General features: G+C 62.0%; 1 protein-coding gene across 7 annotated transcripts; it reads right to left on the bottom strand.

Annotated features, from left to right (window-relative positions):
- Window positions 1–2,840: 2,840 nt before the first annotated feature.
- Window positions 2,841–15,539, bottom strand: LOC125159907 (putative GTP-binding protein 6). Of its 7 annotated transcripts, none has more exons than XM_047848572.1 (12): window positions 15,175–15,539; window positions 10,118–10,255; window positions 9,484–9,554; window positions 9,202–9,332; window positions 8,793–8,860; window positions 7,713–7,871; window positions 7,460–7,539; window positions 6,862–7,018; window positions 5,682–5,890; window positions 4,107–4,255; window positions 3,562–3,714; window positions 2,841–3,207 (listed from the first exon to the last, which is right to left on the bottom strand). In XM_047848572.1, exons 1-12 carry the CDS (start codon window positions 15,521–15,523, stop codon window positions 3,072–3,074), a joined length of 1,800 nt encoding a protein of 599 aa, XP_047704528.1. In that variant the 5' UTR covers window positions 15,524–15,539; the 3' UTR covers window positions 2,841–3,071. The 7 variants fall into 7 exon arrangements, with proteins under 7 accessions (XP_047704528.1, XP_047704533.1, XP_047704529.1 ...); XM_047848577.1 differs by having other exon boundaries at window positions 15,248–15,387; XM_047848573.1 differs by lacking the exon at window positions 10,118–10,255.
- Between the last annotated feature and the right edge of the window lie 2,417 nt (window positions 15,540–17,956).

The raw sequence follows: 17,956 nt of genomic DNA, 5'->3' as shown, positions 1-17,956 counted from the left end.
TCGGAACGCCCCGTGGCCGTAGATCCTGGCCGCGTCCGGCCCACAAGTACCTTCCGTTTGTGTCCGGAACGCTCCTCACGACTGTTCAATCCCACGAAATCCGCCTCGTTTGTGGATTTCTGTTTCTGTCATTCAAGTGACGGACACATCTGGGCAACACGGTGTGGAGGGCCCGGTGTTGAAGGAGCAGGTTCCCCGGGTCACGGGGAGGTTTCTTCACCTGCTCGCTGAGCCGCACTTTATTGTTGCTTTATAACTTAAAATCCTGGGTCAAACCTTTCAGTTTTCTGGTATTTTAAGTCTCTTCATGTGGACATGAAGCAAAGGTTCTGTACTTTATTCATTTTTTTAATGTTTATTTATTTTTGAGAGAGAGAAGACAGAGTGTGAGCAGAGGAGGGGCAGAGAGAGGTGGGGGGGAGACACAGAATCCGAAGCAGGCTCCAGGCTCCGAGCTGTCAGCACAGAGCCCGACGTGGGGCTCGAACCCACGAACCGTGAGATCATGACCCCAGCCAAAGTCAGCTGCTTAACCGACTGAGCCACCCAGGCGTCCCTATTTACTTTTAATTTAATTTAACTTCATTTAATTTTATTTTACTTCATTTTGTTATTTTTTATTTATTTTGTTCTACAGTCTTTTTTAAAAAATTTTTCTTTACATTTATTTATTTTTGAGAGAGAGAGAGAGAGAGCGCGCATGAGCGGGGGAGAGGCAGAGAGAGAGGGAGACACAGAATCCCAAGCAGGCTCCAGGCTCCGAGAGCTGTCAGCACAGAACCCGACGAGGGGCTCCAACTCAGGAACCATGAGATCATGACCTGAGCCGAAGTCGGACGCTCAACAGACTAAGCCACCCAGGTGCCCCGCGTACTTTATTTTTTTTTAAAGATGTTATTTTGGGGCTCCTGGGTGGCCCAGTTAAGCATCAGACTTTTGATTTTGGCTCAGGTCATGATGCCAGGGTTGTGGGACTGACCTTGTGTTGGTCTCTGCATGGAGAGTTGACCCTGCTTGGGATTCTCTCTCTGCCCCCTCCCTGGCTTGTGTTCTCCCTCTCTCTCTCCCTCTCTCTCTCCCAGAAAGAAATGAAGAGAGAGAGAGAGAGAAAAGAGAGAAAGAAAAAAGAGAGAGAGAAAGAAAGAAAGAAAGAAGGCTGAAAGCAAATAGAAAATACTAACCCAAAGAAAGCTGGTGGGTCTCTATAAATAACAAACAAAAGGGGCACCTGGGTGGCTCAGTCGGTTAAGCGTCCGACTTCAGCTCAGGTCATGATCTCCCAGTTTGTGGGTTCGAGCCCCGCATCGGGCTCTGTGCTGACAACTCAGAGCCTGGAGCCTGTTTCAGATTCTGTGTCTCCCTCTCTCTCTGACCCTCCCCAGTTCATGCTCTATCTCTCTCTGTTTCAAAAATAAACGTTTAAAAAAAATTATTTTTTTAAATAAAAAACAAAAATGCTTATTTATCCAAAGCAGGCTCCAGGCTCCGAGCTGTCAGCAGAGCTGACCTGGGGCTCGAACCCACGAGTCGTGAGATCATGCCCTGAGCCGAAGTCGGATACGTGACTGAGCCACGGAGCCGTCACCCGCCCATACCCAAAGATGAGTGTCTGAGCCTTGTGTATTTGAGGGATGCACTCTGTCAGAAGGATGTGCCTGGCAGGTGCTGTGGTGGCTCCGTGTGTGGACCACGAGCCCACGGGAAAGGAGGCCGTGTGGTTCGGGTGTGCGCACTGCCCTGTGGCTGCTGGATAAACGTCGGCGGAGTGAAGTACCATCAGGTGACGGTGTCTCCGGGTCACTCAAACCCGTACTTGGCCCTTCCCATGTCAGAATCGGGGTGTGGGCACCTCGGGGGTCGGCCGTGCCCGGGCCCCCTTCTTGGGGTGACTGCCTGCCTCCCAGCACATGGGCGTGTTCTCAGGGCCCGGCTGCTCGCGGCACAGTGGACCGGGCCTTGGGAGGGGAGAGGTCCATCCGTGGACAGAGGGGTCCTGGGGAAGCCTGGGTGCTCGTGGGGCGGGGGGGGCGGTCTTTTACCTGGTCCCCTCGGTGGGAAGACCGACGCCCTCTGTCCGGGGTCCCTCCCCACCATGTCCCTGATCTTCCCTCCTGGGCCCCTGAGCCCCTCCCCCAACCCCCCCATGCAGGCCCCCGAGCCACTCCCCCCAACCCTCTCTCACAGGCCCCCCTGAGTGCCAGCCACCTCCTCATCATGCTTGTAAGCACGCAGTTGGGCGTCAGGACGCTGTGGCTCTGGGCCTTGGGGTGGGGCCTCTGGGACACTGGGGTGGGTGGCTGTGAGGAGGAGAGTGAGGGACCAGAGGTCTGACCCACCCGCACCCCCTCCTTGTGTCTCCTGCACGGGGAGGTGCTGCGGTGGTGAGAACAGTCGGGGGCTGGAAGGGGGCGGCCCTGGTGTGGGTCCCAGGCAGAGAGCCAGGCTGCGGGGCCCCAGGGAAAAGTGGGCACACACTGGGGGCGGGCAGACCGGGCGGGACCTTGGGGGCTGGGGGCGGCCCGCGCAGCACACTCCCCTGCCCACTGCGGTCTCTTCGGGGTTGGCCAGTCTCCTGGCTTCAGGCTGGGCTGGGCTGCTCTGTCCACACCTCTGCCCCGTCCCCTTGTTTCTCCTTGACCTGTGTGTGCCCGCAGAGGCCTCAGGGTCGTCGGGAGACAGTCCTCATTGCCGGGACACTGCGGTGGGGAACAGGGAGGTCTGGCAGCCCTGAGTTTATGGGGACCAGCACCCGGGAAGCCCCAAGTGGCTCCTCCCACCCCTGCCACACTGGCAGGACCGTGTGCCTGGCGGCCGGCCCTCGGAAGACTCAGCAAGGCTGGTTTACAGACACAAGAGCAGAGCTTTTAATATCCTGTAGCTGGAACAGCGTGGAAGGCAACCCATGCTCAGGTCACAAGCACGTCCCCGCGGAGTCACCCTGAGACCTGACCTTTGACTTCTGGCCGCAGGGGGGCGGCCACCAGCCTTCCGGGCCCAGCAGGGAGCAAGGCGCCCGAGGGGGTGGGCAGGACGCCCCGAGGCGGTGCTGAGGCCACACAGCCTCCGCTCCCTCACTGGCTGGCTGACTCCGGGAAGAGCTTCCGGAACTTGCTGTAGGCAGAGCTGCTGATGACGACCCTGACGTCAGCCGCCCCGGCCTCGGGGATCACGTCCACGTCCTGCACCGTCGCCTCCTGGTGCAGCCAGCTGAGGAAGTGAGCAAGGGACACGTCTGTGAGGCGGGCGAGGACCCCAAAGGGCTATGTTCCCAGGAACTCGTCCCAGGCAGAGCGCCGTCCCACAGAACGCTACCCCTGGAGCCCCGTCCCCTGTCCCCGAAGAGCCCTGTCCCCCAACCGCACACCGCCTTGCTGTCACTGGTGGGGGACTTACTGCAACGAACCACCCCCCTGCATGCCTGTCAGCTCAAGGAGGCCGCTTGCCCCGCAGGCCAAGTCATTAACCCAGATTCGCTGCAGACGCGTCAGACACCCCGCACCTGCCCCGCGTGCCGGTGCTCTGCCCGGCCCTTCCTACACCTGCTTGGCCAGCCCCACGCACCTCAGCTGTGCCCCCGCCAGCCGGACTCGGAGCGTGAGGACCTGTCTCCCTGTGGCTCTCAGGACGGCGTCCTCCAGCCGGGCCCTCAGCTCCGGGAGCCCGTGTCCCAGGAGGGCGGACACGGCCACGGCCTGGGATCCTGACGGGCTGTACCTGCGTCGGGGCGGCGGGCAGACCCCACTCAGCCCGGGGAACACCGAGCGGGGGTCCCCAAGAAGCCCACGGGGCCTGAACTGTGACTGTGTCAGACGGTCCCAGGAGAGGACGCGGCCCCGCTGGACAGGGACACAGGGACGGAGAAAACCATGAGGCTGCGGTGACACAGGGGGGGCCTGTGGGGGTAAGGGGTTCAGAACATGCAACCCGGTGCCACATCCGGGACAAGGGCGCTGGGACCGCCCCTTTCCCTCCCGGGACCAGCAGGGGGCGCTCCGCGGAAAGCCGCGGGGCAGGCGTCGAGGGGCGGCCACAGGTCACCGGGCCGCATCTCCAGTACGTGCGGGAATGAGGTCCGGGGGGAGGGGGGCAGGCCGGGGTCCACTCACCCGGGCACCAGGTCGACCTTGTTATGAACTTCCAGCACGGAGTCCAGCAGCGGGGCGGGCAGGCGCAGGCCCCGCAGGGCGGCCAGGACGGTGGCTTTCTGCAGCTCCGTCTCGGGGTGGCTCACGTCTCTCACGTGCACGACCAGATCCTGGGGAGCAGACGGGCCCCGTGCTGGGGACGGGGTTCCGGGGGGCACACCGGAGGACCCGCGCCGGCCGGGGGCTCTCACGGGCACCGCACGGTGGGGTGGGAGCGGGAGCGGGAGCCGGCCCGGCCCCCTGGCGGTCCCCTGCCCTGGTCGCGGTGGGAGGCTCCCCGAGACCAGAGCTGGCCCGGGGCCCACCCAGTGCCCCCTGCTCGGGGGTCCAGCCCCGGCCAGGCCGCCGCCCTCCACGTGGCCGGGGGCCCTGGGTGGCTCCCGCACCAAAGGCAGCAGGCAAGCACCTTCGGGCTCAGGTAGGCCCCCGACCCCCACCGGGTGCCTTGCTCATCATCCGCGGAACCCTGAGTCCGCATGACTCCAAATTTTAAAGGTCGCCTCTTACTACGTTTAAGTATCTTTACAGGTAGGTGACCCATGCACAATTAGGAAAACGCGGGCATCTGACTGGTGCAGCGCTTTCGGCTGGGGTCATGACCTCACGGTTGGTGGGTTCAAGCCCCACCTCCGGCTCGGGCCCACAGCCTGGAGCCCGCTTGGGATCCTCTCTCTCCCTCTCTCCCAAGATACATGAAAAAGAATTTGGAAAATGCAGCAAGAAGAAAGAGCTGCCTGTAATTCTGCCCCTGGGAACAGGCACCGCCCACATTCCAGAATGTTCACTTCCGGGTTTTAGATGCGCTTAAAATTAAACAACAACAAAAAAAATGTTTTACTTCAGAAACGTTCCAGATTTTCTGGAAATATGGCAGAGGGGGCACGTGGCCCTCACCTTGCTGCTGCAGCCAACGTTAGTCATGACGTGTGCCACAAGGCGGGGGTGACCCCGGGGCGCACTTGTGACGACCCTCCAGGCTCTGTCCCGAGTCAGTGGTCTCTCCTTTTCCGTCCTGGACACCACTCAGGACACTTGTCACATTGCCGGACACCTGTCCTTGGCCCCTCTGAGCCCCGACCACATTGAGCACCGCGCGGGCATTTTATGGGACGCCCTGTAGCTGAGGTCGGCCTGGTTCATTCTCCTATTCACACCACGGTTCGGGGTTTGGGGGCAAGACCACAGAGAGCGTGCCCTGAGTCCCCGCGGCCACAGCTGCGCACCCAGGTGACCTGAGGGCTGAGGGGCAGGCACCTGGTCGCCCTGGACAGCGGTTCCACCTCCTTCTGTGAATTAGTCTTCAAAGGGGTCACCGGACAGGGCTCAGTCTCAGGGTGGCTTAGGCGCCACCTTCCTGAGGGTGTGTGTGTCCGGAGACCTGGCCCCCGGGTTGTGTCGTGTGAGAGGGGACCCGGTCCCCAAGGCTGTGTCGTGTGAGGGGACCCGGTCCCCAAGGCTGTGTCGTGTGAGGGGACCAGGCCCCAGGTTACACAGCTGTTTTAGGTAATTTGGCCTCTGGGATCATCCCACACTCACTGAATGAGCCACGTCTTCCAGGGTGGCGGAGAAGGACTCGATCAGGCTGTGGGGCAGCTGGGAGAGGAAGCCGACGGTGTCCATGTAGATGACGGCCACGCGGGAGGGCAGCCACCCCGCGTGGGCTGTGACGTCCAGTGTCGCAAACAGCCGATCCTGGGGCCGGACGGCGTCGTCACCCGTCAGGGCCTTGATCAGCGTGGTTTTTCCTGGAAGGTGGGTCACAGGGGACGCGCTGTGTGAGAGGCCCCCTCACCACACGTGTCCCACCTTGGCAGCAGTCGAACCCACGTGCATCTGGCCGAGGCGGCGGCCACGTGTTGTGAGGTCTCTGAGCTCCTAGTCTCCGCCCTGTGTGGTCAGAGAACCTGCCGTTCTCCGTCACGCTTGCGGCCCAGAGGGCCGGGGCCCAGGGTACAAGTGCCCATACGCAGGACGGCGGTGGTGCAGACGGGGTGGTGACGGCCGAGGGGGTGAGGGCACCGGTGCACACGAGGATAGTACAGACCCGGCGGTCACGTTTGTGCACATGTGGGGGACACGTGATTGGCATCTACGTACACGAGGCAGGTTCTCCGCGTGTCTGAGATGCAGTAGGTGTCTGCGTGGCAGAAAGGTGATGGTGTAGACGGGGGCCGTGGTGCCTATGGGGCATGTGTGTTGTCTGTGAGGTGGGCTGGGTGCCTGTGTAGACAGAGTGCTGGTGGTGGAGTTGAGGTATGTGTATAAGGCGGACCGGATGTTGGTGTAGACGGAGTGATGATGGAGTGGGGTGGGTACACTGTGTGTGAGGTAGGCTGGGCGTCTCTGTAGACAGAGTGATGATGGAGTGGGGCGGGTACAGTGTGTGTGACGTAGGCTGGGCGTCTGCGTAGACGGGGTGGTGGTGAAATCGGTGTGTGTGTGGGGGGGGTGGACGGGGGTGACAGCGTTAATGGAGTGTGGCGGTGTAGACAGGCAGGAGCTGTATGGTCTGCAATGGCCCCAGAGGACATCCCCTCCACTCAGCCTTCCTGCAAGAATGAGCCCGTGTGTGTGCCTGACACCTGTGTTCAGGGCCACGCCAGCACCACGCCAGCTCGTGGACATTACCGGTGGCCACTGGCTTCAGCCCGCCCCACAGGTGAATGAGGAGATGACCCGGTAGGGCGGCCCCACCTGGACACACAGGTGCCCTCACCACACAGGTCCCGGGGCACAGACTCCTCTGTGCTGGTGAGCCACGGGCCGCGGGCGTAACCTAGCAGTACTGAGTTCGGCAGCCTCGGCGGAGCTCCAGAAGCTCGGTGCTGACGCCGCCGTGCGGACGCACTCGCCGTTTCCCACAGGGTGAGAGCCTGTATGTAGCCAAGCGGGATTCTCTGCAGCTGCGGTGCGCCCGCACTTTCTGTGCCAGGTTTTGTGGGAAGTTCCCTCCCTCCTTGAGGACAGGGAGCTGGTGGCGTGAGGCTGGTGGGGACCTCACGCTGGCAGGGGAGTGGACCTCGCGCAGCCCGGCACCCGCTGGCGGACCGGACCCCGACGGTGAGGAAGTCGCACCTGCCGTTGTGTCCCTTTACCGAGCACAGCCGTGAGCTCAGGGCTTCGGGACGAAGGAGACCCGAGGTTCCGTGTCCTGCAGACGATCGCGCTGAGCGCACACGTTAAGCTAAACCCCGAGCCCTGTGGTGAGGTCCTACTGCGCACAGTCTGAACCGCTTTTATCTTTCTACGGGCCTGCCCACCATGAATGGTCTTAACACCGTCACCCTTCTGTCTCTCTCTCAGTCTCAACACACCTGTAAGAGAGGGGAGTGCAGTCCGCTGTCCAGCACTCGATGACCACGCTGCTGACCTGACGGGGCACCCGCCGTGGGCCCTGCAAATGCCCCGGGGACGTGAGCCACGCTTTCCACCTGTTCTCATCATCCGTCGGCCCTCTGAATCCCAGGGCCTTGTTGCGTTGGCGAGCGGTCTCTCCCCAAATGCACTAGCAGGGTGGGGGAGGGGGGCGGTGGACCCCCCCCCAGGGGCTCCCAGAACTTCTCTCACCGCAGTTTGTGTATCCCACCATGGAGACCACAGGAAACTCCCGCCGTCTGCGCTGCCTTTCCAGGAGACGCCTTTTCTCCCGAAGTCTGTCCAGCGCCTTCCGAATCTTCAGCTCCTTGTCCTTCAGCAGGCGCCGTTGCACCTGCACGAGCGATTCTCCTACAAACCCCCAACACGGCGAGTCGGTGAGCACACTCACAAAGACGTGAGAGCACAGTGAGCCACGCGGGTCCCTGTGTGCGTTGTGGACAGGCATTCTGCCCCTGGGACCCCCCGCCCCCCGCCGGCCTGCTCTTCCACACTGCCCCAGCACCTTCCTGTCTGACAGATGGCTTCACCCAGTGGAGGGTGGCCTCGCCTCCGGACTTCTGCCCTCTGAGGTCACCTGGGCTCCCCTTTATTTGGGAGTAAGGGAGAGCCTCAGAAGGACAGCCCCCATGATATCCAGAGCCCCCTGAGCGGTGCCCCAAAGACACAGCTACATCCTGACCCCTGGGACCCGTGAACAGGAACTCATTTTGGAATATGGTCTGGGCGCCTATAACTGGTGAGGGATCTGAGGGGTCATCCCGGATCAGTGTGGCCCTAAATCCAAAGACAAATGTCTGCATAACATAAGAGAAGACAGAGGAGAAGCCGTGTGAAGACGTGAAGACCCATGTGGGAGGGACGCAGCCACGAGCCCAGGGACGCCTGGAGCCCCAGAAGCTGCAAGAGGCAGGAAGGACCCTCCCCTGGAGCCTCTGGAGGGAGCACAGCCCTGCCACTTGGATCTCAGTGGCCCTGCCCACCCCCCCGACCCGATCTCAGCGGCCCTGCCCCCACCCCACCCCCCAGATCTCAGACTTCTGGTCTCCAGAGCTGACAGAGTAGATTCCTGAGGTTTTAAGGCTCTGGCTTGTGGTCCTTCATTGCAGCCACCCCAGCAGACCACGTAGATATTCTAGTTTGTGTGAATGGGACCATGTACGAGGTCACATGCAGCCCCACTGGGATCTTTCAGTGCTGCTGTCCCCTTCCTAAGGGTGGCCACCGTGACATACCCCCTTCTGAGCACGCGGTGACAAGACCTCACGTTACCTGACCCCATGATGTAGCGTGAGCCTCCTCCCCGTCCATCCAGGCGGGTGGTGCTGCTCAGGTGGGACCTGCCGTGGAAAGGGGGCGTCTCAGTAGACAGGGTGAGACGTCCGTGCCCATCTAGGGGGAGCACACCAGGTGACAGCACACAGACCGAGGGTGACATGAGAACTCGGGGTGGAGAGAGCGAGGCAGGGGGTCTTTCCTCCTGCCTGGATCTTCACCGTCACGGAAGGGGGGGGGGGCCCACAGCGGGGTGACCTGTCCGGGTAGGCACGCTGCTTGGACAGGAGCCTGACAGGCCTCGTCCGGGAGGGCACGGCCAGCCCTGCCTTCCGTCTTCACCGCACCCCAGGCAACGGGTCGGACCCCACTACGCGAGCCGCGAGAGCTGGGGTGTGCCCCGAACCTGAGAAGGGGGAGCTCAGCCAGCGCCACCTGCAGCCGGGCCTCCTTCGTCCGGGCGTTGCAGCGGAAAATGGAAAGAACAACGGTGAATCGGTCAAACACCTGCATGCCCCAGGCGGCCTCCAGTTCTTTCTGGAAACGGAGGGAGGGAGTGAGGGCATCTGCAGCGGTGTCTCGGGTGAAGGGGGCCGCCGAGAAGGCGTCCGCGATCCCGGGGCCTCCTCCGTCTGACCCGACTCCCTCCTCCCCGGAGCGTGGGAAGCACCCAGAGACTCCCGCGTACCTTGGTGGGCGGGGCCATCCTCTCCACATTCAGAAAGACCGCGGTGATTTCTGGCAACGCTCTGATTTTCTCTGAGGAAAAGAGAAGGTTCGGTCGGACGTCAGGGCTCCATGGGGTCTGTCGTGGGGCCGACCCTGGGCTCAGGCTGGCTGTGGTCACCGGGTACCCCTCGACTCCCTGAGTGCGTATTTGGGAAGTCGGGTGTGTGAGGCAGGGGAGGGGAGGACCGGGGTCCCTTCGGGGGTCGTGGGTCTTGCACACGCAGGTGACACGACCCCACGGGGTCTGAATGGCTCCATGACCTGCGGTGACAGAGCCGGGCGGTGAGCACCCCCTCAGCGTATCTGCAGGGCTCGCCGCTCTGATGTGTGACACCCCCGGGGGTCCCTGGAAGGCAGGGTTCACACACAGCACCCTGTCTGCGGGGAGGGCCGGGCTGGGGTCCCGGGGCCGGTTTCCACCGGACTCTGAATTGCCCCGACGGCCCCACTGGGCACAGTTCAGGTTGCGATCAGGGCACGGAGGCGTTTTGGACGTCTGATCCAAGTTCCCGTGAGGACACCTCTACTCGGCCCAGACGGCGAGCCCCACCGTTCCTGCTCCAGGAGGAAGAGAGCCAAGGAGCAGGGCCCACCTGTCAGGTGCCGCAGGGTCCCGCTGCTGAACGGGACCTTCCCGTCGGGTGTTCTGGCGGGCACCACCATCCTTTCCACCACCGACCAGTGGTCCAGCGTGTGGACCAGAGATTCCGCCTCTGCCACCTGCCGGTCAGCTTCGGGGAGACACAGGGCCAGGGTGAGGGACACACCCTTGTGAGGTCGGCCCCGGGGCCCCGTGCTCCCCAGCTCGGATGGCTGCCCGCACGGCGGCACAGAGGTCCGGACGCAGCACCCAGGTAGGCACCTGGTCCGAAACACAGCTGTGTGCCTCCAGGCCCAGACCGTTGCAGCCTCCGCTCACGCTGGATGCCGGGGGCTGGGCAGATAACGGGACGTGGGCTCGGTGGGGCCCCCACGGTCTGTCGTGACCCAGCGGACAGCGGGTCTCGTGACGGAGCCCAGGAACTGGCTACGTTCATTGCCTGCAGGGTGGGCTGTGAGCCCCCGCTTAGGCAGGGAGTGGGGCGCTGGTGCCGGTGGGTCCTGGAGCTTGGAGTCCTGACTGCTGCCGACAGGGCCGAGGGGGGCTCAGGACTCTGTGACACGGAGGCCAGCGTGCTGGGTCCCACCCCTGTGACACTTGTACTAAGCGCCCGCTGTGCCCCAGTGCGGTCTGCCCTCTCCCGGCGGCCGCCTTGGAGCACAGTGTCCTCAGGTTCCCCTGACGGACCTCGCTGGTCCTCCTCACCTCGCCCCTCTGGGTGGGGTCCCCCGATTCGACTCTTTAACCGTCACACGTGGGGCATCGGCAATGAAACCTGAGGACACTTGTGTCTTCACAGTTCACATGCATGGGCTCACTCACAACTGGACCCTGCTCGCAGCACTACGGAGGCTTCTGCCACCCCTCACCTCCCCACCCCTGCACCACAACTCCCCACCCCTGCCCCACACCTCCCCTCCCCGCCCCACACCTCCCTACCCTGCCCCATACCTCCCCTCCCCATACCTTGCTACCCCCTCCCCACACCTCCCCTCGCCTCCCCCTCCCCTCCCCACAACACCCCTCCCCTCCCCTCCCCTCCCCATACCTCCCCACCTCTGCCGCATACCTCTTCACTCCACACCTCCACACCCCTGTCCCACAACTCCCCTCCCTTGCCCACCCATGCCCCACACCTCCCCTCTCCCACCCCACACCTCCTCAGCCCCCACCCCACACCTCCCCTCCCCTGACCCACATCTCAGCACCCCTCCCCTCCCCCCTCCACACCTCCCCTCCCCTCCCCTTCCCACCCCTGCCCCACACCTCCCCACCCCTGCCCCACATCTCCCCTCTCCTGCCCCACACCTCCCCACCCCTGCCCCATACCTCACCTCCTCTGCCCCACACCTCCCCTCCCTGCCCCATACCTCCCACCCCTGCCCCACCCCTCCCCTCCCCTTCCTCACACCTCTGTACCCCTGTGCCACACCTCCCCACCCCTGCGCCACACCTCCCCACCCCTGCGCCACACCTCCCCACCCCTGCCCCACACCTCCTCTCCCCTGCCTCACACCTCGGCACCCCTGTGCCACACCTCCCCAGCCCCTGCCCCACATCTCCCCTCTCCTGCCCCACACCTCCCCTCCCCTGCCCCATACCTCCCCACCCCTGCGCCACACCTCCCCACCCCTGCCCCACACCTCCTCTCCCCTGCCTCACACCTCGGCACCCCTGTGCCACACCTCCCCAGCCCCTGCCCCACACCTCCCCTCCCCTGCCTCACACCTCGGCACCCCTGTGCCACACCTCCCCAGCCCCTGCCCCACACCTCCCCTCCCTGCCCCACACCTCCCCTCCCCTGCCTCACACCTCGGCACCACACCACTGAAGACCAGTTGACACCACTTCCTTGTTCCCCATCTATCACATCCGGCCATTAGGAGAAAATTACAGGGTATACTGACAGGTGACAAACGTGATGTAAAGACACAAAGCAGCATCAGAGCCATGGAATATGGCAGGAATGCTGGAATTATCGGACCAGGAACTTACAACAACTATGAGTCATATGCTAAGGGCTCTGACAGATAAAGGAGCTGGCACGCAAGGACAGATGGGCAACGTAAGCAGACAGATGGAAATTCGAAGAAAGAGCCAAACAGAAATGCTGGCTGTCACAAACACTCCAACGGAAAGGAAGAATCCGCTGATGGGCTTATGAGTGGGCCGGGCAAAGCCAAGGAATGAATCTCTAAGCTTGAAGACAGGACTAGAGTCGTGATGAAGAAATTCCGACTGTGAATGTCGTAGAGAAACTGAGAAGTCAAGCCACAGACTAGAAGAAAATATTTGTAAAAAACATCTGAGAAAGGGCTGTTATCCAGAAGAACTCTTAAAACTTAGCAGTAATAGAAGAACTTGAGGGGCGCCTGGGAGCTCAGTCGGTCGAGCGTCCGACTTCGGCTCAGGTCATGATGTCGCGGTTCGTGAGTTCGAGCCCCACGTCGGGCTCTGCGCTGACAGCTTAGAGCCCGGAATCTGCTTCAGATTCTGTCTCTCTCTCTCCCTCTGCCCTTGCCCTGCTGGCACTCTGTCTCTGTCTCTCAAAAAGTGAATAAACATTAAAAAGTGTATTTTAAGGGGCCCCTGGGTGGCTCAGTGGGTCGAGTGTCCAACTTCAGCTCAGGGCATGATCTCACGTCTCGTGAGTTCGAGTCCCGCATCAGGCTCTGTGCTGAGAGCTCAGAGCCTGGAGCCTGCTTTGGATTCTGTGTCTCTCTCTCTCTGCCCCTTCCCTGCTCATGCTCTGTCTCTGTCTCTCAAAGATGAATAAACGTTTAAAAAAAAATTAAAAAAAAAAGAACTTGATCAAAAGCTGGGCCAAACGGGACGCCCCAGTGGCTCGGTCGGTTCAGGGTCTGACTTGGGCTCAGGTCACAATCTTACGGTTTGTGAGATCGAGCTCTGCACGGGGCTGTCAGTGGGAGTTGGCTTGGGACCCTCTGCCCCCTCTCTCTTCACCTCTCCCGCTCCCGCTCTCTGAGAAATAAACTTTAAAAAAATTTATAATAAAAATATAAAAAAACAAAAGCTGGGCTGAAGACCTAACACACACCTGACCACAGAAGCTGGGGAGAGACGCTCTACACCATATGTGGTCGGGGAAATGAATGCACGTTACCTCGAGAGCCACGCACACCTGTGAGGCTGGCCCAGACGCAGAACGCGGACAACACCTGGCACTGGTGACACGGGTGCAGCAAGAACCCTCCTTCCTCGCTGATGGGAACCCAAAGTGGTGCAGCCGCTGGCAAAGCAGTTTGGTGCTTTCTTATAAAACCAAATGTGCTCTTACCAGAGGGTCCAGCAGAATGCTCCCTGGTATTTACCCAAGTGAACAGAAACTTAGGTCCACACAAAGCTGCACGTGGATGTTTACAGCAGCTTGGAAGCAACCTTGATGTCCCTCAGCAGGTGGATGAATAAATACACTGGGGGCCATCCAGACAATAGGGTCTTAGCACCACCAGAAACAAATGAGCTGTATGGCCACAGAAACTCACGCAGGAGCCTTAGATGCATGCGATTGAGCGACAGGAGCCGGTCTGAAAAGGCCGCGTAGTGGATGATTCTAACCCTATGACGTTCTGGACAAGGCAGAACGAGGCACATAGTAAAAACATCTGCACTTGTCAGGAAGGGGGTGGGGTGAAGTATGAACAGGAGGGGCAGTGAAACCCTCTGCAGAATCCTGTAATGATGGATCCGTGATGTTGTACATGGTCCAGACCCACAGAGCGTGAAACACCGAGAGTGAATCATACTGTAAACCACGGACTCTGGGTGATTCCGTGTTCACGTAGGTTCCTGGATCGTAACACGTGTCCTGCTCTGGTGTGGATGCTGGTAACACACGAGGCTAACCAGGTGGGACAGGAGGTACGGGGAACCCTCTGTACTGTCTTCTCAAGTTTCCTGTGCAACTAACACTACTCTAAAAGGCTTTAAAAGAGAAAACAAGGAACATAGCACTGAGATGGAATGTTCTTGAACAGGAAAATTCAAAGGAACAGAGAGCAGATTCGTGGCTGTGAGGGACGGGATGGGGATGCGATGCAAAGTGGCTGGTATTAAGGGGACAGGGCCTCCTTCTGCGGCCCCCACCTCCCCACAGCCACCCAGCCAACCTGCCGAGGGTCGCAGGCCGTGCTCCCTGGAGGACCCCTCTCTGGGGACTGTCCTCACACCTCTGTGCCTGCCCCTTCCCGCTGTGGGCTCTGGTCTTCCCAGGCCATCCAGGACCGCTCTGCTGAGACCCTCGAACCACATCTCGCCCACCCGCAGCATGTGGGCCCAGGAGGTGGCTCTCTGCCCTGAGTGCGTGCTGTGCCCCGAGCCTCCAGCTAACTGGCTGTTAGTGACTAGGGGGAACGATGGCGGTGCCAGGCAGCTGCCCTCGAGAGGGCAGGCAGACAAGGGTTTGCGGTTGCGGGTATAAAGTGCATGCACGATGACCATCTTCTTGCGCAATCTTTAGTATTCAGTGGTTACATAAATGAAAATGCTGCACAGTAAGGTACTTAAGGATCCGTCTCACACACACACGAACACACACAGACGGGGCACGCTGGCTCTAGACTTTTGCTAGATTCTTTACAGGAAAGAACGGGTAGGACACAACACACGCTGCAGGGGAGAGGAGGGCTTAACCAAGGAGCAGGCAGAGAAGGGACAGGGCCAGGCAGCAGGGGGCTGGGGCTGCCTCCAGCAGGTTTAGGGAGATGGGTGGGGGCGTTTCCGTGCTGCGCTTGGCGCCCCGCCCCCTCAGCCCCAGTCCTCCGAGTCTCCGCCCCCGACGCCCCACCCCTCCCAATCTCCGCCCCCAGAGCGCCAGCCCTGAGCTCTGGACTTGGAAGTCCCGCCCATCCCAATCTCCGCCCCCAGTCAGTCCCGAAAACCCCGCCCCCCTAGCCTCCACTCCCGAGTTCAAGTGCCTACAGCCACGCCCCCCCACTGAGCTCCAGCCCGATTCTCCCGAGGCTCCGCCCCCTGGAAGCCCCGCCTCTCAGAGCCCCCGGCCCAGCCCGCGGCGCAGTTCCTGCGCACCTCGGGTCAGCTGCGGCTTCCCGGGTCCCCACTTGACCTCAGGGTGAACCAGGCACACGCGCTGGGTCCCCACCGGCAGCAAAGGGTCCCTCCTCAGCAGCTCCTCCTCCTCTTCTTCCTCGTCCTCGGCATCTTCCGGTTCCTCCACCTCTCCCGTTCGGCTTCTCGGGCCATCAGCCGGTGGGCCCCGTCCTCCGCCCCCTCGCCCCTTGAGGTCCCCGGGGTCGAAGGCGGCGAACGCGCGCTCGGGGCAGACCAGCAGCGGCGGCGCGGGTCTCGGAGCCCGGCGGCCGAGAACTACGCGAGACAGCCAGGCCGCCGGGCGGATGGTGGCCCGCAGGGCCCACATCCTGCGCTGGCCGGCACGCTATGGGGCGGGGCCTCGGGGGGGCGTGTTCCCATGCGAACTTCCCATTGGCCCCCGGACGTCACGTGCTCGCCGTCGCTTGATTGGCGCGAGCGGTCCCGGGCTGGCAAAGCTTGGGACTCCGCCGCCGGGGGCTAGCTTCGCTGCGGCGGAGCCTGCTCGGGGCGGATGCCTGCGCCGGGTGGTGCCGCCAGCGGGGCAGGCGCAGGCATCCGACCCTGGGCGGGCGCTTCCCCACACCCGTCTCTCTCCGGCTTCCGAGCGGGATCTTCCCTCAGATCCGAGTGGTCTGGTCCTGGGGGCCTGAGTGCCCCCGCAGAGGTCCCACATCCTGCGAGGGGGTCCGAGGCTGCACCGGGGGTGGGGGTGCCTCCACATCCTGCCTTGGGGGTCCGAGTGAGGCCGCGGGGGTCCCACATCCTGCCTTGGGGGTCCGAATGCCGCCTCGGGGGTCCACATCCAGCCTTGGGGATAGGAGTGCTCCTTCGGGGGTCCCACATCCTGCTTTGGGGGTCCGAGTGAGGCCGCAGGGGTCCCACATCATGACTTGGGGCTCTGAGTGCACCCCCAGGGTTCCCACACCCTGCCTTAGGGGTGTGAGGGCTTCCCCTGGGGGGGGGGTCCCACATCCTGCCCTGGGGGTTCCGAGTGCTCCTCCAGGTTTCCCACATCTTGCCTTGGGGGTCTGAGACCTTTTCGGGGGTCCGGAATTCTGCCTTGCAGGTCTAGTACTGCCCTGGGGGGGTGGGTCCCACATCCTGCCTTGGGAGTCTGAGCCCATCCCGGGGGTCCTACATCCCGCCTTGGGGGTCTGAGCCCATCTCGGGGGTCCCACATCCTGCCTTGAGGGTCTGAGCCCATCTCAGGGGGCCTGAACTCTGCCTTGCAGGTCTAGTACTGCCCTAGAGGGTCATACATCCTGTCTTATGGGTCCAAACCCGACCCTAGGGTCCCACATCTTGCCTTGGGGTCTGAGTGCTCCCCAGGTTCCCACATCCTGTCATGGGGGTCTAAGTGCAGCCGTGTGGGTCCCAATCCTGCCTTGCGGGTCAGAGTGGTCCCTCGGGGGTCCCACATTATGACTTGGGGGTCAGACTGCTCCCTCAGGGGCCCCACATTCTGTCCTGGGGTCTGAGTGCTTCCCCATGGGGGTCCCACATCGTGCCTTGGGGGTCTTAGTGCTGCCCCAGAAGGGGGTCCCACATTCTGCCTTGGGGGTCTGAGTGCTGCCCTGGGGGGGGGAGGGTCCCACATCCAGTCTTGGGGGTCCGAGTGCAGCCATGGGGGTCCCAATCCTGCCTTGGGGGTCTGAGCGCTGCCCCAGGGGGGGTTCCACTTCCAGCCTTGGGGGTCGAAGTCCTCCCTCAGGGGTCCCACATCCTGCCTTGGGGGTCCCACATCCAGTCTTGGGGGTCAAAGTGCTCCCCCAGGGTCCCACATCCTGTCTTGGGGGTCTAAGTGCAGCTGTATGGGTCCCCATCCTGCCTTGCGGGTCAGAGTGCTCCCTTGGGAGTCTCACGTCATGACCTGACTCTCTGAATCCTCCACGGGGGGGGGGGGTGTCCCCACATCCTGCCTTGGGGTTTGAATGTAGCCACGGGGGTCCCAATCCTGCCTTGGGGTTTGAGCGCTCCCTCAGGGTCCCACATGCTGCCTTGGGGTGGTGGGGGTCTCACATCCTGCCTGCGGGCGGAGTGCTCCCTTGGGGGTCCCACGTCATGACTTAGGGGTCAGAATGCTCCCTTGGGGCTTCCACATCCTGCCTTGAGGTCCGAGTGTTCCCCCAGGGGTCCTACATCCTGCCATGGATGTCTGAGCCCATCCTGGGGGTCCCACATCCTGCCTTGGGGTCCAAGTGTGTCCTCGGGGTTCCACATCCTGCCTTGGGGGTTTGAGCCCATCTCAGGGGTCCTAACATTCTGCCATGAATGTCTGAGCCCATCCCGGGGGTCCCACATCCTGCCTTGGGGTCTGAGCCCATCTTGGGGATTCCACATCCTGCCTTGGGGGTTTAAGCCCGTCTCAGGGGTCCTAACATCCTGCCGTGGATGTCTGAGCCCATCCCAGGGGTCCGACATCCTGCCTTGGGGTCTGAGCCCATCTCAGGGATCCCACATCCTGCCTTGGGGGTTTAAGCCTGGCTCAGGGGTCCTAACATCCTGCCATGGATGTCTGAGCCCATCTCGGGGATCCCACATCCTGCCTTGGGGGTCTGAGCCCATCCCAGGGGTCCCACATCCTGCCTTGAGGGTCTGAGCCCATCTCAGGGGGCCTGAACTCTGCCTTGCAGGTCTAGTACTGCCCTAGGGGGTCTTACATCCTGTCTTGGGGGTCTGAGTACTCCCTGGAAGGGGGTCCCACATCCTGCCCTGGGGTCTGAGTGCTCCCCAGAAAGGAGCCCCACATCCTGCCTTG

The sequence above is a fragment of the Prionailurus viverrinus genome, unplaced genomic scaffold, assembly GCF_022837055.1.
Source record: "Prionailurus viverrinus isolate Anna unplaced genomic scaffold, UM_Priviv_1.0 scaffold_89, whole genome shotgun sequence".
Classification (NCBI taxonomy): Eukaryota; Metazoa; Chordata; class Mammalia; order Carnivora; family Felidae; genus Prionailurus; species Prionailurus viverrinus.
The sequence above is the reverse complement of the archived record's forward strand: the minus strand, read 5'-3'. Positions and strand labels throughout refer to the sequence as shown.

Bases quoted from the DNA above. Each gene is read 5' to 3' on its own strand.
- LOC125159907 (XM_047848572.1), bottom strand. From the start codon at position 15,523: ATGTGGGCCCTGCGGGCCACCATCCGCCCGGCGGCCTGGCTGTCTCGC. The intron at 8,861-9,201 runs GTTCGGGGCACA...TTTCCACGGCAG, and splicing joins GCTGAGCTCCCCCTTCTCAG to GTCCCACCTGAGCAGCACCA. The intron at 3,715-4,106 runs GTGAGTGGACCC...GCCCCGACGCAG, and splicing joins AAGGTCGACCTGGTGCCCGG to GTACAGCCCGTCAGGATCCC.